Source organism: Crocodylus porosus, unplaced genomic scaffold (assembly GCF_001723895.1).
Source record: "Crocodylus porosus isolate Cpor-Errol unplaced genomic scaffold, CroPor_comp1, whole genome shotgun sequence".
Lineage (NCBI taxonomy): Eukaryota > Metazoa > Chordata > Crocodylia > Crocodylidae > Crocodylus > Crocodylus porosus.
This window is the reverse complement of record NW_017728910.1, coordinates 28,820,170-28,842,730: the sequence shown is the minus strand read 5'-3', so window position 1 is coordinate 28,842,730 and position 22,561 is coordinate 28,820,170. Positions and strand designations below refer to the sequence as shown.

Sequence of the window (22,561 nt, the reverse complement as noted above, 5' to 3'; positions counted from 1 at the left end):
TCTAGGCTTCCACAGTGAAAAACAGATATCAAAAAGTGAAACGATTTTATCTCCTAACTCTCAATTATACAAAGGTAACTTTGATGAGAAAAATTTCCAAGTTTTATGATTGTTCTCTTGAACTATTTTTCTTGAAACCCTATTAAAACTCTAGGAGTGGTTTTTAAACTTTGAGATAGAGAGAATGAACTAGGTCAAATTACATTTACATCTATTTTCTATTATTGAGACAGGCTATACTGTATATAGACACAAGAGTCAGCCTGAATTGTGTTAAACCTAGAAGTTCATAATGCTAATAAAGTAAAAGCAGAGTGTACCTTTTATATATTTAACAGCAAAATAAGAATGTAAATTATTGCCAGTTAAATAAATTATGCTGTTTCTCTTCCTTTCTAAAGTCAACTATGCCGCATTTAGGAAAACAATAAAACCATGATTAGAAGGAAAGGAAAACAATTTCTTCAGTCATAGGGAATGCAGCATCATTTTATCTTTTAAATGTATCTTTAAATTTGAAATATCAGTGGTACCATGACACAGTGTTTAAAATGTAAATGCAGTAGTATTTAAGAAGCTTGAATTAAAAGAATGTTGTGATGAGATGAGAAACAGTCAGATGGGTTAGATTATCACTGGAGCATAGACATTCACTGAGAACACCCGTATAACATTTGGTATTGTCACACATACTGTCTACTTATGCTCTAAATATGTGTACCTTCCTGACAGTAATTTATACCAATAAAGCCAGAGGTATGGTTAACATTTGACAATATCTTTTTTAACAGTGAATAAATGAACAGAATAAGAACACCCCTTTATAGTCAGTTGCTTGAACTGTGAACAAGGAGTGTGTATTTCTTAAAGGGTACATGTCCTCTCTGTGTTATCAGTCCAACCTTTATGATGTAAAATGCAGAAAAAGAGCAAAAACATTCAGGAAGAGGGCCTGTTCTACAGTATAAATTCATTCTCAGAAGCAGCATCCACCCTTTGCTTGGTCAGTTTTCCAGCAACAGCTGCTAGTTATCTGTCATAGTAATATGCTTTCAGTAGGCTGTGCTTGAAACAGCTGGATCAACTTGAAACCAATTTGAAAAACATGTTTAGAGAAAAAGGCGAAGGAAATGACCTGTAACATTACAAACACGATATGTTCTACACGAGTTCCCACCAGTCCAGTTTTTATCAACTCAGTTATTTTTATTATCACTCAAGGTCTCCAGTTTTCATTGTGCTGCTCTTAGCAGGGTTTGGGGTGTCTCCGACTTTCAATCTATCTTCTCAATATTTTCTGTGGTTCTTTAATCCCAAGAGAAGAAGAGGTAATAAAATGGCCACAAACTGTTTAATTCAACAGCTTCATCCCACATTCCTCTGTCTGCAGTAGGGTATGATGAATAAAACAGAGAATGATTTGATGACCTAGTAGAAAAGTGAGAAGAGCTGGTAAGTACATGTATTCCCTTACTACCATGAAGAGATTAAGTCAACCCTGGAAAATGTTACTCCTATTGTATGGTTCAAAAGCAATTTTTTTTTCCTTATGGTATCTTCTCTGTAAAGTGGAATGTAATGATCTGATTCAGATTCCATTCTGTGCTCAGTCAGAAATAAGTGAAACATTACAGTATTAAACATCACAGTTTTAATCATTCTGGATGGTAGAGTAGCATTTTACAATACACCTAAGGAGAAGTGGCTAGAGATATGCAACTCCCCCAGCTTTCCTTCTAATAAAAAAGATAAAAATTATGCTCCCAACTTGAGCCAGTATTACATCCACAACTGAATGAAAAGCATATGTCACCACTGTTACAATATTTTCTAGGATGACCTACCTGACAGCCTGCAGTGACTCCCATTTCCCAACCTAGCAACTTTTTAAGCAGTAAACTACATAAAAATTGGTACCCAATCAGCCTTTATGCAACTTTGGGTCTAAGAATTTAAATGCAAAAGGAACCATTCAAAATAATTTTCTCCCACAAATGCTGTATCTTACCAACTTTGCACAGAAGTTGTATGCTTATTTATCACACATTTCAAAATTATGTGTAGTCCATTACCATTACTTGAATATCCTGACCTTTTTGTATTTAAATTCTTAATCATTAAGGAAGTGCTTAAATTGACCTTTCCATTTGGGGTTATTTTAAAATGAAATGAAAAAGGTAGCATTGCAATAAATTAAACATGATTGAAATGTTAGAGTCAACTGGGAAAAAAAACTGAAGCGACAGAAGAGAAAGAGGTGAGATATTAGTTGGTTGTAGAGTGACTCTGAGCCCATGAATATGACGCAGCCATAAAAAAGCAAATGTAGAATGTATGTGAGGTATTTCAGGCTGGGTCAGGGAAGTATTAATACTGGTCTCCAAATGATAGTGCAATTCTGAGCACCTGTGGTCAAGAAAGATGAACTCAAACTAGAATGCTAAAAAGTAATTTAGTGTGACCAGGAAAATGGTTACTCAGACTAATAAAATGAAGGTTAAGGGTGTAAAATTGTTCTCTCTACACAAATTGGGGAAGAGGTAGGGAAGGGTAAAGAACAGAGAGGTAGAACCCATGTGAGCTAATTGACAATGCTGACACAAGAACAAATACATAACATCTAGCCATGAATAAATTTAGACTGGGAAATAAAAGGTTTCTAAGCATCAGAAAGGTGAGGTTCAGGAAGAGCTGCCCAGTCTAAGGAATGGGAGCAAACAATCTAAATAGTTTTAAGATGGAGCATGATGAGTTTATGAAAGGATTATATAATTGTGGCAGGGGACCTTTGGTGCCCACCACTTTAAGGGGCTTGAGATGCTCAAGCCCAGAGAGGTCCAAAGGCTGAAATCACCCCAGTATGTGGGGTGGTTGGCCGGATGCCCCATTGTAGAGTAGGGCCTTGAATTGGATGGCCTGAAGGTCTGCGAGAGGTCAGAACCAAGTGCAAGAGAGGAAGCCTGAAGGACTGTATGGAGTAAGGCCAAGGGGGCCTGAAGGGCCATACAGAGTAGGGCAGAGTGTATGTGGCCCATGGTGGGCAAGAATGAGTGGGACCCAGTTATGAAGCATGAAAGAGGCCCAGCATAAAGGCAGAGTTTGGCCTTGGAAAGGGCTAAGTGAGAGTCAACTGTTTAGATGCCTTCTGCAAGGCATGGGACATGGTGTAGGGGTGGTTCAGAGCTGCATATTACGCCCTTGGCATTGGGCAATAAATAGGCAGCCTCCTGCCTATGAACAACTTTTTAGTTCCAACAAAGGCATTGCAGACGAGTCAGGTGGGTGGGCCGAGGTCATGACCAGACTCAAGATGGCCCACCCATCATAATATAGCTGCCTGATATAATGAGATGGAATTATTTAGGGTGACTCTAAGCCCCTATACAATCATTTAGCCAAAACTGCTTCATTAACAGGCACAAATCTTCAGCCAGAACTATATACAGTACTGCACTAGGAAAGAATATTGTTTCTACTGCTACAACATAGCTGGGCCTTTTCTTAACTAAAAGTTTTCCTAACTCACTAATTGCAACAAATTGAGCACAGCTACATGTGTAATTAATGCAGATGAATAAACTCCAGTGTGGTTCACTCTGGAACTTATTGCTCCTGGGTGCTGTGTTTGCACATGCACCTAGGACCATAGCACATTCAGCTGGGGTGGAGCAGCCCTGACTGACAGAGGACCCTGAAGGTGTCAGCCTGCCATCCTGGGGCTGCTCCAACCTGTCTCAATATGCTGTGGTGGGGCTGGCTAGGGTGCTTCAGACAGGAGGCAGCCCCCACACTGAAGCACCGTGGTGCCCCAGCCACTCTCATCAGCATCTACATGTGCATTGTAATGGAGTAAATAACTCTGCTGTAGGATAGTACTTCTTTCTGGCAGTACTATCCTGCAGTGGAATTAATTTGTTTACTCCATCCTAATAGCACTGCATGTATGGATGGTAACATATTACTGTGGAGCTAATTGGTCAGCTCCACAGTAAGCGTCTCAGGTAGATACGCCCATTCAGTACCCAAAAGCCCTCAAAGCCTTGTATTCATATAACTTTTGGATTCATTTTTATTATAAGGGAAATTCAAATTTATGGCTCCAATCAGTACAGTATCTTGGCCCCTGGCACAGAGATCAGTCTTTTGTAAAGAAATAAAATGTGATCATGCAAATTAAAAACTGAATAATAACGCATGTACCCAGTGGAGCAGGATTAAAGTTACATGGGCAGCTTTGATACTGGCATTTCCTAGACTCTGGGCATGTCTACATGAGACACTACATTGCCAAAGTGACTAGCTACAGTGACATAGCTTGTTGCTATGGTGATGTAGCATCAGTGAGTACTAACCATGATGTCATTGCTACTATGCAGCAGGGTCAGAAACAACCCATGCACTGCTGGGACTGCACAGTACCGGTGGGTATTGCACAGTTATTTAGTACTTGCAAAATGCTAAAGTAAGTACTAAATGATTGTGCAGTGGGGTGCACATGTAGACATGCCCTTTGAGTATCTGACAATGCAACTTTCATAAAGTCTTCAGTATAATTATTGTACAGAACAGAAAGCATACAATGCCCTTTGAGTATCTGACAATGCAACTTTCATAAAGTCTTCAGTATAATTATTGTACAGAACAGAATGCATACATTATGTTTTTGTTATCTTGAATTTCCTTTTGTTTTGGTTTGTTTTGTGTTCCTGGAATTGCTTCTCAAATCAAAATAAAAATTAAAAATGTGAACGCTATAGAATTATCCATGATTTTCACAGGGGAAACTGACATTTAAATTAAATTACTTATTTATTTTGAGGATCAGTCCTGAAAGTATGATAGCCTGCAGAGCAGTGAAATTCAGATTCAGGACTTTTACATATAAGCCCTCCAGAGTTACCATTCTTGCCTCTTAGTTAGACCTGGATGGAACTTTTCTAGTTTTTATTTCCCATATAATTTTCCAAAGCTGAATGAACAGAGACACATTTGCTTCATACTACTAGGAGGTGAGTTTACTGCTTAAAACCAAAGAGTGGAGGTGGAGTCTCATATTTGACACCCATCCACATATTAACTCTTTTCTTAAATTGCATTTATCTTGCTCTCGCTAGTCTTCCTACCACTAGACATGTTGTTTTATTATTCCAAAGTCATTCCTGTAAGAACTTTTTTCCAGCTACTTTGTTGGTCCAATAAAAGATCTCACATCTACTCAAAGAAACTTGCCTACTTCTTAGAGTTTTCATTTATCATTCATTCATAGGTGAGTTATTCCCAACTTTTGTAGACTCTGGGCACTTTGTGAATAGAACAGCACTCCATTTCAGAAACTAATATGTTTATGATGGTCTTGGTTATGACTAGGTCTGCATCTGACTGGAGAGCTTGGCAGCAATATGTTGGGGCTACTCATGGCAGGGTGGCTCCTATAAAATACCATAGTGTTGCAACCTCTAAAGAAAGACAAGCCTAGGGTGCCTCAAAACCTTAACCCCCCACTGCCTATGGCTACTCCTTTGTTGAAGAAAGTCTAATGGGCATCACCCTGACAGAAATATGCCCTCACTGAGGCATTACACAGTCAGCAGCAGCTCTAGTCTTTCGGTCTCTGGCAGTAGCTACAATCATCAAGGCACTGAACAGCTGGACTCAGTCTGGCCTTTGGTCTAAAAGGGGGAGGGTGATATGTCTAGGGCATCTTCCACTCCTCCATATTCTTGCCTAGGCCTACACTCTGAATGTCTTGGTGCAATGGTCACATAAACCTCTTTTGTATACACCAAGATCAATGGTTGCCAAAAACATCTGCCTGATGACAGATCAGGAAAGAGGAGGAGCAGCTGGTGAGGAGGAACCTGCACTGCAGTGAGTGTGGGGAATAGCTAGAAGGGAAGAGCCTGTATTTCTCTCTTTTCTCCCAGGGGGATACCCTTTGAAGATTGTCACAGCACCATGGTTGAGAATCACTGCCTTAGAGAAATGTTTATCCGTTGTATAAGTTGCATCTTAATATGTTAACTTGTACAGTAGGCCTGATGTAGGTAGTATCACTTTTTAATTGATACTATTTTAATCAAAAACAATTAATGTCATTTTGAATATTAGTTTCTGTGGATTTTTAAAAAAATCTTTAAGGTGGCTCAGCTACAGCTCAGGTGCCTATGTGATAAGGGAACCAGAATTCAGTTATTATAAATACACAATAACCAAAAAATAAAAGACTTCAAAGCAAATTCAACTTTATGGAAAGAGAGGAATTCTTCCTAGACTCCCATAGTTGAATGTTTTTCTTATAGCTAGAATTTAGCTCTGTCATCTTGAACAATAAAACAAAAATTAAAATTGAACCCTCACAGCATCCTTCCAGCTAGATTATCCACATTTTACTGAGGAGAAACTTTAATGCAGAGTTGTTAACTGAGTTTTCCAAGGCCACACAGGGAGGGTCTTTTGATCCAATGTCCATTGAAGTCAGTGGAAATACTCATATTGACTTCAGGCGGCATTTGATCAGGGCCTGAGTCAGCAGTAAAGGATATTAACTTCAGGGGTCCTGGATCTCAGTCCCCAGTCTAGATCACACTCTCTCCTGCACAGCAGTTGCATCATTATAGTTCTCTCTGTGACTTTTTTCTTCTTTTTTCTGGAGCTAAAATTTTACTTTATGTTTACAAGTATAAGGGGAAAACAAATTAACAGGGTGAAAGGAAGGACAAGAAAAACAGAAGAGGAAATAAATTGACACAAAAGACAAGATTATGTAATAATTGGAACACTTAGTTATCTAGTTATTTAAAATTAATCTGATCTTGAGAATGAGAATATTGACCTGATCCTGCAGCTCTTACCCCTATGAAGTCTTTAAAGTAGCAGCAGCAGTGGTGGTATTGGACCCATGTCAATATTAGTTACACGCACTTCATCTGTTACTGCATATTGGAGAACCGGAAATCACTCCGAATGATGATGGGAACTTTGCATGAAAGTCCATGGTCAGTTCCTGAGGTATATCAGAAGCCTTAACCAACATTTTGGTTTTCTATACCCATCCCATCCTGCTTGCACAGTATAGCTGAAAAAAGAATTTAGCCCCTTTAGATTCACCTCCTGTCTCATGGCACACTATAATGAGGTGTGCGATGTTCATCCTGAATAATCCTCTTGTGCAGTGGTTTTGAAATATGGGTTTTAAATATAGTGAATGACAAAGCCAGGCTACAAATAAAAATGAACTCAGTGGTTTTTTTACCCATGCATTTTGGAGTGTGATTCATGATTTCTGTATGTTTGAATTTGGCAATATCATAATCCTAACTCAAACTTCTAGATGCAAATATATACAGCAACTAATCAGGCAGCCAAGACTTTCCCATCTTGTACAACAGTTGTGAAAATGCTGTACACCAGTGTGGAAACTACCTTTTATAAAACATAAGCTTCTCTCCTGAGGGACCACCAACATTCAACAGGAAGTTAGATTTGTAGTTCAAAAGGGGAATCAGAGTATAAGAAGATATAATGGTGGATAAGAGGAGACACAAGTGTCCCTTGGGCCCCCAGATTTTCTTAGCAATGTTGCTAACCAAAACCATTGCCTAAGAGTCGCATACATTTCAAGAGTTTCTGGACACCTCATTTTCCTTAAAAAATACCATCCAGATCATACAAACTTTCTGTTAACAAATTCCCTTACATGGATATTATTTAAGTGCTTTCTATATGTCCCTGACAAACTATATGCTTTCAAGCTTAAATCAAGTACTTAGTACTAGTAAAACAAGTAGTAAAAAAAGGGCCTCTGTATGCATCTTAAATACTACCACATTTAATATGATTTTAAAGTCTTATTCTGAAATTACATAAGCCCCTTGAGGCATATTTTTATGTCTGTTATACATAAAAATTACAGTGTGCCTTTCTCATATATTTTACACTAAATTGGTTTGTTCAATATGGCTTGCTCAGTGCAAAATGGGATTCCCTGCTGATGTGTGCTAGAGAGGAGCACCAGTCCTGAGCTCCTAAAGAGGGTCAGGTTAAGAGGTAGCAGCCTTGGTGCAAAGAGCGAGCACAAAGGCACAGATGAAAACCTTATTCTTCGTCTTGCTAGGTTTGGTTTAACATATATCAGCAGAAACCAATATGGGAAGCCTGTCTTTCAGGAAGAGGAACAGAAACAGGTCATTGTGGTATTTTACCTTATAGTGGTACTAGGCCCTGATCCACAGAAGAATTGGAGCAAAATCAAGAGAACAAACTTTTTTCACACTGCGGAAACAAAGCAAGAGGATGAAGGTTCCAGAATTCTCCTTCCACTGCCCGGCTTCACATTGATGATAACCTGATCTTGCAGAAGAGTTCAAGGGCAAGTGTTTAATTTCTGAAATGACATTGCAGTTCTTCATGGGTTTTTTAAGTCAAATATCTCATGCTCCCATTTCCCTCCTGTGAACTAGGATTTCTCGCCCAGTTACATCTTCCATGATGCATTGTGGTCTCCTGTTCTGGTGAGTTGCTGAAGTGCATCACAGGAAGTTGTGGCTTATGGAAGGGGAAAGTTAAGCTGGGGAAGAGGGATGCATGTGGATGAACAGGGCATGAGGACACCCAAGCTGCATTTTCTGTCAAAAAATAATAATTTTGAAGTAGCCAAGGATCTTCACCATGCTTTTGCTGAGGGAAACCCAAGTGCCCAGATTTAAGAGAATAGATTCAATTCAAAGGTGTAGGAAGCTCATTTGTCACTCTCGAGAAAATTGTGGGGAGAGGGAGTGCTCAAGGGCTTACCAGAGATTCTAGGTTGTGTCCAGGATCCAGGGGGGTGAAGGCAGGGAGCTGTAGGGTTGTGGCAGCTCAACAAAGTGGGGAATAAGACCAGGGTGGGGCCAGGGCAGCTCTAGGGTCCTCAGCTATAGAAGGTGTCTCCCAGCTAAGGACATAAAACATCTGCCCCTCCAAAGGTTCTGCCAAATATATCACTGAATGAAAAAATAAAGCCTGTAATTCAGCAGCAGTGGGGGTGTGGCACCTTCCCACCTACCTGCACTCCCAACTTTTTTCCCCCCACAGCACTTATCTGTCAACCTCTTTGACATCACTGACAAATTCCTAGTCTCTCTCCACAGGGCCCAAGCCTGTAGCTGACAGACTAGAAGCATGACTGCTTTGATTAAAGCACCCCCCACCCAGCCCCAGTGCTGGTGCCTGCCTTAATCAGTGCCCAGGGCTTGTGTCCCACCCATGCACCCCTAGTGACACTACTGTTTCAACTGAACAACAATGAAATAAAGTTAGCCTTCACAAGTAGTCACTAAACTATTTTCTCCTCTATTCACAAGTCTCTAGTATCCTTCCTTATATCACAACACCTATGACAATGGATTATATTCTGGCACGTGCCTACAGTGCAAGCAGTCAGGTTATCCTTTCCATGTACAGTATTTCAGCAAGAAAGAAACTGTGTTTTACAGCTTGGAAAAACCTACTACCCTGGTAACAAACAAAGCCGAAGCAGTGGTCTAAGGGTGACACTAAGCAGATCAGCATCTTCAATGAAGGATGCTGTAGTTTAGTAGAGCACAATTTCTCCATTCTCTTCCAGGTAGGGAAGCTATTACAACAGTACCTGTGTGCATAATGATCTGCACAATCTGTTGGTTTTTTTCCAAATAAAAGTTTGCAGGAAAAGTACTATGAAAAAGCCAGAAACCCAAGTGATGAAAGCAGACATAGGGGGAAAGCTATAATTGGTATAAAAACAGCAATAGAATACAAAGTTCATATGTATCCATATTTCTTTACATCCTTCATACGGTGTTCTGAAACACCAGGATTTCATGAAAATATTCCTTGTTTGTGTTCTCAGATGCTCCCCACTAGCAAAAAAATATTAGCATATTGTCATCTTCTGCACTAGAAATGGCATATCTTTGACAGGATGATACAAGTAAGTTTCCCATCCACAAATGAAGAACAATGACTGTGTCCCAAGTATTTTTTCAATGTGCATCTTGAAAGATCCACATAAAGTAGGAGCCATATATGGTAATCAGATAATGGCCACATACCAACATTCAGTTTCTCCTAGACAGATTCCTCTTCTCCCAGGAGAAATCACCAGTGTCAGGATTTTTCTCCCAGAGCAACAATGGACACTCAAGAAGAAAAATAACCCAGAAACTACCAGCATTAAATGACTTCCAAAAGAGTTTCTCCTGAAAGAGTGAATGTCCATACATGTTCTCCTCTGAGAAAGAAGCCACCATACAGTCTTCAAGCATCCCATGGTATTTTGCTCCACGCCCCCACCCCAGGGGGACAATGTGTTATTTCTTGGACTCTGATGATGCAGAAGAGTAGTGAGCAAAACAAGCCCCCTTCACAATCCCACATTGTTCTGCAGGGATACAAGGCTGACTGAGCAGTCTGAGTCACACAATCAGAGTTGCCTTGTGCCATGCTGCCATCCTGTCTCTGGGCAGACTGAGAAAGCCTGGACATCATCCTGAGATGTGTGCATAGGGGACCCCTGGCTGCACAGTATCAGCACTGCAAGCTCCCTGCTCTTCAGTGGCTAATCATTCAAATGTCTGTTCAGGCTTCTCTGGGTAAGCTTCTCTACCAGGAAAACAAACATAGGAGAATTTTCCCAGGTTATTTGAACATGTGTACACAACCTAAACAGTCAGTCTGATACCTAAAGTGCTACACAATACGGTCCATATTCACAATAAAAAACATAAATCTGCTGGAGATTAACCAGTCATCTAGTACTAAACACATAACCTGTCATCTAGTCTAAACATGTAGACTAAACATCATCCAGTATCAAATATGTAGTAAACAAAGTTTTGCCCTCATTTGTAACTGTGAAATGCTTTGTTTTCTTATGGAACTTCATCCACTGCTCAGCTCAGGACTAGAGCTAAAACACTGAAAGATCATTATTGTGGGTCATTGGCTGATAGCCATCTGGGAAAAAAAGATGGATACTTCAAGCACCCAACAGGTAAGTCTGTGAAGGGAAAGGCGCAAGGGAGAGCTTCTGGTAAATTGACTTTGTAAGCTACACAATAAAGATGGTGTTATTTTAAATTTTAGGCAAAACAAAAAGAATCAAGTCTAACCACATTATATACAGACAGACAAACGGAGTTAAATTCTGTTTTCTATTTCCCCAGCGCACATTTTAAATCGCTCTGCTACAGTCAGTATAGTGAGTAGATTTAGTCCAGTTTAACAGAGTTGTGTCTGGTCCACACATTTAGAACGGCTATCCTGGCCCATGTTTCCTAAATTACTGCTAGGTGGAGGGAGCGCAGAATTTATTTTAAAACTGTTGCTGATGTATTGTGTTCTGTAACTTGCATTGTTTTATACAGGCCTGTTCCCAGTGTTTTGCAAGTGTTATATGAGTATAATGTTATAGAATTCAGTGGAACTAACCTCCAGGGAAATTCAGGTCAGAATTAGGTCACTTGCCTTCATTTTTGCATAGCATATTTTTCTGTTGTTTTCACTTCCATTACAGTGAAGTATAACACTTTATTGGCTGCTGAGGAAGAACAACAAATTACCCTTTGGCTGAGAAATTTACTGCTAGCTTTGTTCATTGAATCATTTTAATAAATAAGGGATGTTTTCCAGGAGAATGGATGAACTACTGGAGTTAAATTCAGTCCTACTCACTTCAATAGACTGAACTTGATTTCTTATTTTTTCTCATGTGGTGCATCATAAAGAGCTGTTACAGAAGTCTAAATCATACACATTTTCTCTGCATAGGTGGAGGAAAGCCAGGGCTAATGGGGCTTAGACTCCCCAAACACAGGGCAGTGGTGGCAGCACAGGGGACTGCAGGGAAGCCTGGGCATGGGCTCCAGGTGGCTGCAGTAGTGGAAGAGGGGTGCACACAGACACACAGCTGCAGCCTGCAGAGGCAGCCAGGGATGCAGTGCCCAGCAGGTAAGTCTGTGAAGGGAAAGGCAGGGGGGAAGAAATTGAGGCCCCTGTGGTGACAGAGGGAGTGGGGCAGAGGTAGGAGCTGGGGTGAATGGGTCCCCCCAGGCCAGGATGGTCACGGGATGGTCACGCCACAGTCAGCTCATCCAGGAGCACGGGGGCTCCCACTGCTGCATGGACCCCAGGGGAAGCACGAGGGGCATGTGCACCCCGGATTTGTACATCAGTTGTCATAGAGGCAGGCTGCTACTGCGGATTGAGCTTTGCACACCTCTGACATTGCCTCAGGAGTTGCGCAACACCATGTGCCTGCTGCACACTGACTGCTCCTGCACCGCATCCCCTGCCCTCCTGGCAGTAGGACGGATATGGCATTGTGCGGCTCCTGAGGCAGCTGCAGTGGGGGGCAGAACGCAGCCTACAACAGCAGCCTGCCCCTGTCCTGCATACAAATCCAGAGGTCACAAGCCCCCCATGCTTCCCTCAAGCACGAGCCCCACCGCCCCAGATGAGCCATCTGCAGGTGCCACCATCCCATGACTGCCTGAGCCTTGGGGCCCCACTCACCCCAGCCCCGGCCCTGCCTCTGCCCCACTCCCTCCCTCACTACAGGGGCCTTGATTCCCCCTCCATGCCCCTTCCCTCCCCACACCCTTTCCCCTTTGCAGACTGACCTGCTGGGCAGTGTCTGTGCATATTTTTTAAGATTAAGTTTTACTCAAATCCCCAAATAATATTTTCTCCCTCTGCCTATGCATGCTCTTCTAAATTTGAGGCTTACTTATTTGAATCTTCTACCAGAACAAGATGTTCTAGGATCAAATAATTCAAAATAATCTGCTGCTGCTTATTCTGATGATACGTGGCCTGCAGCTATGATTTTTTTTTTAATAAACAGTGCTTTACTTTTTTTGCTCACAAATAGTGTAATTAGCCTAATGAGCAGCTTTGGGAAATGTTCTACCAATAATTTTGATCAATTAAGTAACATGGTTTGAAATAGAACAAACTGTAGTTAGATTAACAAATGTATGGCCAGTGTACCTGACCTGTTACAATTAATCAGTTTGGATTTTTGGATTGTTTGGGAGATTCCTAAATGTTTTGCTTGTTGATTGTTACATTTAACAATGCAATATGCCAAACTGCAAGCTCAGAATTCAGAATCCTGCCCCCCAGTAACAGAACTGACTTCAATGCATCCCTGGTACAGATGCCAGTGGTATCTTTGGCTCATTTTTTGTAAGGTACAAATGTGAGAAGAATCTTTTAGTTCTAAAATGTGTTGGTATTTTTAACAAGGGGACTCCCTGACCCTGATCCTCTCCACAGCCTTAAAGCTAATTGATCCAGCCTGTCTCTCTTCTAAACAAAACTCACCAAATTTCAAAATCGTTTAAAGTTGAAAGTAACCATCCACACACTAAGCTTTAAAGTTTATCAACTCTAGGAGTCACAAACAACAGGCACAGACAAAGAACTCTCATGATTTACATCATTCATGAAGGCCAGTGGACACAGAGCAAAACAGAACAATAAATTACCCAGGAATCCAGGCAAAGAGGTTTCAGCTGGAATCAGCATTGAAATCAAAACAGCCACTTTTACCACTTTTTCTCTACTTTCTTTCCTGATGGTTTTCTTGATGGTTTATGGTGAACTCTCAGCTTGTATTTGTCATGTCTTTATCATCCACAGTAACCCTGATATATCCTACATTTCTGGTCAACTCCAGGATAGCATCATTATCTATATCATATGAACCTGGGGAAGATGGAGTTTGGCAGAATCCTCCTATTAAGTAGGTAGGTTGGTGATTGTATTAGTGATTCATTTCTTAGCCTATGCAAACTTGAGGGAATACTAAGAGAGACAATGTGCTTCAGGGTTTAAATTAATTCATATTAGAGATCAGGAGTGTTAGAGTATCCCCCATCTGCTTACTGTAGGATTTTAATAGGGTCCTCTGAAGCATCTGGTTTTGCCCACTGTTGGAGAGAAGATATTACATTATATGGGTCACTAGTCTGAATTGCTATGTCCAGCAGATGGAGCAAAGACTTAAGAGCCAAGAAACTTTTGGTTCAATTCCAGATTTTCCTAATGACCCACTAAGTGGACTTTGGCACATCATTTCTCTTTTCTGTGCCTCAGTTTTCCCCATAACCCTTTTCCTAGCTCGTTTTGTTAGGACTAAAAACTCTTCAGAACAAGCACTGTCTCTCACTATGAATTTTCAAAGCCCCTGATTTTAGCTAAGGGCTCACAGATCTCTTGTAATATACATAATAAAAATGAGGGTGAGTAACTTACACTTCCTCTATTCTGGAACTGTCAGTGAACCCTGCCATGAATCCATGGCCCTTGCAGCAGCAGGAAATTAGCTAGAGGACATCTGGATTGGTTGCTGGCCTATAAAGCACAGGAATGCAGCATGTCTGTTCCCATTTTCCTCCTAAGGGAGGAATGCAAATCCAGTTGCCTGCACTATGCCTCTTTCCCTGTATGATGGTAGCCTGTTAAGTTTGTTGTGTTCAGTTCCTAGGGAGGTAGGATCCTTTACTGCTAAAATCCTTGTTTGCTTTTTTGTACTTTCAGCACTGTACAGAAGATATGTGCCATTCTCCAGAAATTAATCATCTTCTACCAAAAGATGGATTGAGTCAGATTGCAACACTTGAGAACAGCTTTTCAAAAGGATGCAACTGCTATGCGTCCTTGAATTAGTCTGGAAATGGCAACTGCAAGTCTTTTGGTAGGATTAGTATAGAGTTGTAAATATAATTTATATGTCATTTTTATTCCAGATCGGAAGACCTGAGATAGTTACTAGTGAGTGGTAATAAATTGTACCAGATGCTGAGTATATATTAACAACATTTTAGCTGCAGTCATCATACTCACAAAGGAGCTTCTATTCTAATTTTCAGGTAATTCCAGATTTTCTGCAGAATACCTAGGCCAGAAATGTAAATTGGTTTATATTGAAACCCTGTTACACTCACATGTAGCATATGTACAGACTATAAAACACAAACTAAGCGTTCATAGGAACTCTAGAAATAGTCAACAGAAAAGCCAGCCAGTGTCCATCTCTCCTACTCTGTAACTGCTCTGCAGCATCATCCCAACTTAATTCAATATTGCAGCTACAAAGTACAGTATTTTGACTTTTGACTATTCCCAGACTCTTTTATCCAATAGGAACACAGATAACAAAAAGACACCAAACTAGTCTACACAAACATTTCAGAAGTCATTAACTCTTTTTTTTTGCTGGACAACACTATTGCAGAGATGTATTTAACAGCCTCTTTTGAAAGGAGTAATGAAGTGAAATAACAACGACACTTTCAGTTTATAGAGTGCCTTCTAGCCAAGAAACTCAGATTGCTTTCTAAATATTAAATAATATTTATCTGTTAAATGAATTAACAAATACATGCAGTAACTAAGATGAGATGCATAGGAAGGCTGGTAAGGTCTCTCTTTGTTCCTCCTGCCCAAAGTCGCTGTTACAAATGTGACACCCATTATTTCATGAGAGAGGCCAAGAGTATGCATCTTTGATGGTGCAGTTAACCTGGCACAGAGGTTTTGTCGCTAGTCACAAATAATAGAAATAGAAGCAGACAATAGTTCTAATACCTAGTCTTTTTTTTTGCAATCCCTAGAACACACAGGCCACTTTTATGTGTGCCGTGGGCATGAGGGAGTGGTACTTTAATTTGAGTGGCTCCAAGAGCTGCTGTAATTAAAGCGCCACAGTGTCTCATGTATCAGTGTCCCCACACTTCAAAATGGTGGCGGGGCACTTGAACTAAAATAAGGATGCTGATACACAAGACGCAAGAGGCTGCTGGAGTGTGGTAATTTCCACACTCCAGTAGACTCAATTAATTGAGTTTACTTCGACACATTGTAATTACAGCTTCTGCACCCATGTACAGGCAACCACAATGTACAATCCTCCACCTGTACTTCCCCCTCATTCAACCAGCCAGTCCCTGCTCCCACATTAAACTAAGTACACAAAGGGGAAAATAAAGGATATCTATGTACAGCCACAAAAGCAGCCAACCTTGATAATTGGGTATGTCCCTGTCAACTAAGGTGGGAAAAGCCTTTATTTAATTAGAGGATGTAATATTAGTAATATCTAAATATATAGGAGGTTAAAAGAAAGCTTGGCACATATGCTTAGCAGCAAATTCTGCAGGTCTTGGCATCTTCAAAGAACTTCTAAATGCATTCAGTATCAATACTCTACAAAATTCAGATTGGCCAAAATGCACCTATTACCCTAAGAGAGGCAGGAGGGTTACCACCAGTAAAACGGAAGTCATTGGTATGTATCATGTGTCAGTATTTTGTTACACATAGAAAACACTCTTTGGTATTGATGATTCTCTCATTGGTCTTTAATAAAAACTTAGGATATAAAGACTGTAAGCCAAGATACACAATATTTTGTAACAAAGGGTCTGACATTTTTTAAAATATAGTTCAATCATCTATTTGACTTGGGAAATCTATCAATTGAGAATGCCTAGCAAACAGAAGTTATTCATACTCTTGCTTACACTTACTTTTGGACTCAGTTTGATAAAAATGGATAAAAGGCTTCATAAGATAAAGGATCCTTGTGAAATGGTAACACTGATATGTATTTTTCCTTTTATCTTCCCTACAGATAAAAAGAAAAATGCTCCTTTAAAGTGCAGGACCACAATATTTGTTTTTGAAAGGTGATATAGGGAAATTGCTGGAAAAACTGATTCCATCTGGTTATCAGCACATAACTTTTATTACATCTCATGAAATTGAACCCAGAAAATATTTCTTGCAAGTGGCAAAAGTATAATATGTATGATTGTTACAAGATCCGTTAGAAGTAATGACAAAAATAAAACTCTGCAGATGAATACGCCTTTTTTTCAGGTTTGATGACCATTATGTATTAAACAATTATACTTGATTTATGAACACTAACACCATGCACCACAGTGTCTTTATTCAGGTTTGGCTGGTTATGTTTTATTCTTCATTAAAAAAAAATCTCCTACCTGAATCTTTCAAAAACTTCAGGTAATATTTGTGAACTGAGTTATCTAATATTAACTTCTGTGTGTTGTCCCACGTAGAAAAGGTAAGGGTTTACTCAATCAAGCCCAGCTGATGTACTATTGGCTTGTAGTCATAAAACGATGGAGCAGATGGCTTACCCAAATTTAATTTGCTATTTGATTTATCCCTGTGCTGCCACTTTATCATACAGATATTGAACAGTTATCTAATGCAGTTAGAAAAACAAAACCACATTTATAGTGAGTTTATGAGATAATTTGACATATAACCATCAATCCTAGGATACAAAATGCAGCACTTCAATGAGGTTCCATGTGACCAGTTTCTTCTGACCCAGTCTGTGATAGAAACCAAAAAGAGTGCCATCAGAAATTATAATATCCCATACAGCTTAGCAGCTCAGTAGCTGATAGCAGTAATGCTGTGTTAGTGATTGTTTTGGGGGGAAAAAAGTCTCCAACTGCATGAAAAAAAAAGCACAAAGAATTTCTTAAAAGTCAATTCAAACATTGAAATCTGACAGTCCTCTATTTCTGAGCTGCTTCCTGGTGCTCAACAGGGAATGATGACATCTGCGATTTGTTTGATTACTTCTTGTGATCATTTATTCATTGCAAGTTCTGGGCTTGATCATTCTGCATTATTGTCTTAGCCGTGTTCGTGGGACCATACAATTTTATCAAATATTGTTGGTCTCATCATCTTACAATTAAAACTTCTGAAGACTCTGTATTATTATTTTGGCAGTCTGTCAGAATAACTCCTGCTGTCATCCTGCTTAGCAGATTTGCTGCTAAGTAAGATTATGGTTGAGTAGCAGCATGCAGAGCTACAAAATTAGGTCATTAATTGCAAATTAAGTTCAAACCTTGTACTTTAGCAAGTAGGGCTCTCAGGTAAATAGGTTAGGTGCAATTCTGGAGTTTTCTTTAAGCAAAATATTAATGGGAGTCAGATTTTTAGGCATGAATTGCTGCATATGGGGATATTCAATCCTAAAAGTATTTCCAGGCTGTTCTATATACAGAGTCTGTGGAGTTTGCAAAACTGTCTGACAAGGATCTGATAAGATATGTGGAGAGTATCATCTACATTCATACCGCAATAACCTGTAGGTTTCTCAATCTCCTGCATTGCCAAATCATCTCTATAAATATGCTGATCCATTATTCAGAATGAAAATGCTAAACTTCAGCCCAATTCTGCCCTTAGATATTACTGGGCCCATCTACACAAGATGCTTTACTTGAGATTAGAGCTAATTACTGTGCAGTAAACATCATCAGCTATGCACAGAATCAAAGACCACTTGAGATCCACCAATGACACCCCGAGTGGCATCAGCACCACTTACTGCAGGAAGGCCAAAGCCCTCCCAGGCTGGAGTGGTGGAGCAGGCTGCCACCCACTCCCCCACCATGCAGAGCCTCCGTAGGGCAACATGCCCAAGAGTCCCACAGGAGGGGAAGGGGGGGACACTGGATGGCACCTGTGGGGGAATATGCCACACCACGCATCGATTGGAAGAGGCTGGGAGCCAGGCAGGGAGTGGGGGTGGTCCTGAAACAGGAGCTATGGCACATGGGAGCCACTAACTCAGGTCCAAGCCCAGGTCCAGCAGGGGACCAGACTGCCCAATACCTGATGCTAGGGCCATCATTGGCTCAGCCCACCTTCCAGCCACCTTGTTATGCCCAGCCACCAATGAACACTGGCATAGGTACAAGGCCCCAAAGAGAACAAGGGGGAGTGGGGGGAGGCCACTGCAGGCCTGAGTCCCGCTGTGGGGAATGGCAGTCCTTGGGTTTTGATCTAAGTTCCAGAGCAGGCAACATTCCTCAGTTCTTCTTTAGTATGCACACAAATACATTTGTAGCTGCAACTTTTAGTTAAACTGAGGGGCAAAAATTTTACACACAGCCATCCCAACGTTTTGAGTTCAAGTTGAACCCCCTGCTGCTGCCTCCTCTGGTGCAGGTAGCATCTTTCCCCACTCCCTTATATTAACTGAGAATGTGGTTCCAGAGCAGGCAACATTGCACAGGTTTTGTTTATTAAACACACTAACAGTTTGGCAGTGACAACATTTGATTAAAATGAGGCACGTCTCTTTCTTGAACTGCATTTTCCCACACCCTGTTGTGTGTCCTTGGTGGGGAGCAAGACAGTGCCTAGGCAGCCTGGGGTATGGGCGGAGGAGTCCATGGCCTGATGACAGTGCATGGGCACTCTAAGCTCTCAGGCCCTACTGATCCAGGCAGGGCTCCCAGTCCATGCAGGTTGTCCTGGGCTCTGTGGATCCAAACAACCTGCCACAGTATGGGACCAGGACCACACACAAAGCAGGGCTTGCCCTCTTTCCCCATGCCTGCATCTCATGTGCTCATGGTGTTAGGCCTAATCTGTACTTGAAATGCTCCTTCTGGCAGTTCAGTGGCCCCTCCACAGGGCCTCATGAGCCAGAGCAGGAGGGGGTAGGCCAGACTTCCAGCAAGAACTGGCAGGGCAATGAAGTCACTGATAACAAAATTGGGGATCCTGGGAGCATAATGCCTACTCTCTATCACTCTCTATCTTGTTTAACATGGAGTGTTAAACAAGAGGCAGGCAACATCCTTATCAGCCCCGTGGAAGTCTATGGCCCAGCTGTGCCCTGGACACCTGGGTTCTGTGTGTATGCGTGGGGAGGGGGGGAAGGGGTCTCCAGGTGGGTGGGGTGAGCGTGATGTCCATGCCAGCCAATCAGGGGCAACTCACCAATTTGGCTCTGCTCAGGCGTCTTTGGCAGCCCAGGGAGCCTACAGGGCATGGTAGGAGGCATGCAAGAGTCTCACCCCACCTGCTGTGCTTGGGCAGGCTCCAAGTCCCCCCTACCCAACAAGGGTGAACATGCGTTCTGCTTCCTCTAACCTACACAGGGGTGCCTAGAGTAAAGCTTGAAGGTCAAGAGGGCTTCTCCTGCAGTCTTCTACATGTCTGTACTTAGCCTGTGACTTCAGCCTCTAAAACTGAGCTTTAGCCAACCGTGAGACTCTTACTTGTTTCCACAGGTGTACAAGAAAATATACGTATTATAAATAGTGTGCAAATAAAACAAGGTCAGAAGAACAATCAATCAGCTAATCTTTGGGATGGTTTGTTACATAATAAAAGACCAGGACAACCCAGATTATAAAAACAGTTGAAATCAATCCTTTGCCTCCTACTTCAAAAAAATGTGGGCTGTATTTTTTCTTGTAGGTTTTGCAGCTGCTTCAGCTCAACTTCATAATCACCACTTTGATAGGTAAGGATACAGATAGCTTAATTTTGCACATCTTCCTTTCCATGCTGCACAAAACCCTCTTAGTGGAATTGCCTGTTTAAAATCATGTCTCTTTCTCCCCTCTAAGAGAGAAAGTTTTTCGTGCAACTCCTCACAATGAAGAGCAAGTAGAATTCCTCAACACCTTGACCAGCAACATTAAGGTAAATAGTCTGCATAGGGTGAGACATATTGTAAGCTAAGAAGTAAATAGTTTTTTTGGTTGTTTTTGCAATAAAAAATATTGCATCACATACTGCTTAATAAATAGCCTGATCCTGATTCCACCCCATTCAGTGGGAATTTGGCTGTCAAACTATCAGGAGTCCTAAGGCAGGTGTTAAATAAATTCTACTACAGACTTTAAACTATAATCATATTTGCAAATATAATAAAGTATAAAACCAAAAGGTAAAGTGTGTTTAGGATACTTGCAAATAAAGTTTCATGTGAAATGCATCAAAATTCCAGATTGAGCTCTCTGACTTTAAGAGTTAAAACAGAGTTTGTTCACTCAGATACAATCTTAAAAAAACTAGGCTCTCACCTATTTGAACTTCCTTGGCTTCTCTGTCTTGTGCCTTATTTTCCTTTCTGAGTTTTCTTAAAGCTTTCTTCTGTCCTGAATGGAGCTGCCTGCTTTTTATTGACCTTAAGGAAGATATATGGTGGCATGAGAAAAAACAGTAAAGCCAGCAAATGTGTTTTCAGTATTTCCTTTCAGCTTTGATGTTGTAAAATAGCTGTTGGTAGAAAAAAGGCCATTATCTGTGGGATGAATACATGACATTTTTAATGATGTGCAGATGTGGAGGAGATGTTAGCAACAACAGGGTGGTACAGTATGGGAAAACAGGACTGTTGGTATGCTGCCACCTCTCCTTCCTTTCCCCACCCCCCTCAGCACTTTCTTTGTACTATAGATACCCTCCTAAAGGAAAAAAATAAAATATCTCTTTAAAAAAAACAAGCAAAAGGAAAGCTCAATAGAGTTGACAACAGAACTCAGTAATATGTTTTAGCAAAGAGAGTCATGCAGATACAGTACTGGTAGATGCACATGACATCTGCAACTTCCTTTACATTCAAGGAGGGAATAGCTAAAGAAGGGACATAATCAAATTAGAATTGACTTGGTCATCAAGAAGTGACATTATTGACTAAAAAAGGAGCAAGATATTTAATCAGTTTTGCATCAAAAAATAGTATTACCGAAGAAGTATATTTGAAAATATTTTTATTGGAATCAAATCATTTTGAAACAGTCTTATGTTTGCTAAATCCTTTCTTCTTAAATCATTTTAAAATGAGAGAAAAGAAACCTTTAAACTATGCTAGAAAATTACAGACTGTAATGAAACTGCATTGTAAGCAACATCCATTTAAGGAATGGTATGTTACTAGCACATGCAAAATAGAAAAAGCATTAAATAAATAAATAAAATAAGGCAATAACAAGGTTTTTTTTCTTATTGTTAGAAACAGCAAGTTAAATCTTAAAGAGTGAATATCAATTTATCATAATATATTTAGATGACAGTGCTCCCTGTTTACATTATTATAATCCCCAAGGTAATAATATTTTGTTCAGTGCTTAGATACCAAGGGAAAAATGTGCCTTAGAAACATCTTTACTTTGATCAACTTTCCTTATTCACATAAATAGGTCCACTTAAGTCCCAGAAAAATGTATGCCTTTTAAAAATCTGAATATGCATATGAACCCTAAAGCCTTAGGCCTGCAGACAACAGTGCATAGAGGCACTCCTAAATCTGTGCAGAACTCCAGTGAAGTAGGAAGGGCTCTTGCCACATTCAGTGGAATCAGGGCCTACTTTCCCAACCCTGTTGGCAGAATTCTCTCTGTAATCAAGGTACATTTGTCTACAAGGAAATTACAGGATTGAGTCATGAGTTCTGATCCCAAAAAAATTACACGATAATTTTTAATTTTCCTACTGGGGTCTAAGTGTAATGTACTGTAGGACCAATGCTATTCAATGCCTTTATTGATTATCTGGACAGAAATATACAATTGTGACCAGTAAAATTAGAGACTGAAGAAAACTGACTAGTGAAGTTGAAAATCCACACCAAAATTAGTGGATTGATAAATAATTATGGACTGATAAATAATTAGTGGATTGATAAACGACAAATGAGTTATCCATACTGACTTAGGTAGCTCAGTAAAGTGGGTCTACT

The 22,561-nt window shown here is 40.5% G+C and overlaps 1 protein-coding gene across 1 annotated transcript in view; it reads left to right on the top strand.

Annotated features, from left to right (window-relative positions):
• CPB1 (carboxypeptidase B1) overlaps positions 1-22,561 on the top strand; it is a 118,306-nt gene that overhangs the window by 78,049 nt on the left and 17,696 nt on the right. The window contains exons 2-3 of the mRNA XM_019532553.1: positions 20,293-20,338; positions 20,445-20,520. Of these exons, the coding sequence (XP_019388098.1) occupies positions 20,293-20,338; positions 20,445-20,520 (122 nt within the window). The remainder of the gene's footprint in view (positions 1-20,292; positions 20,339-20,444; positions 20,521-22,561) is intronic.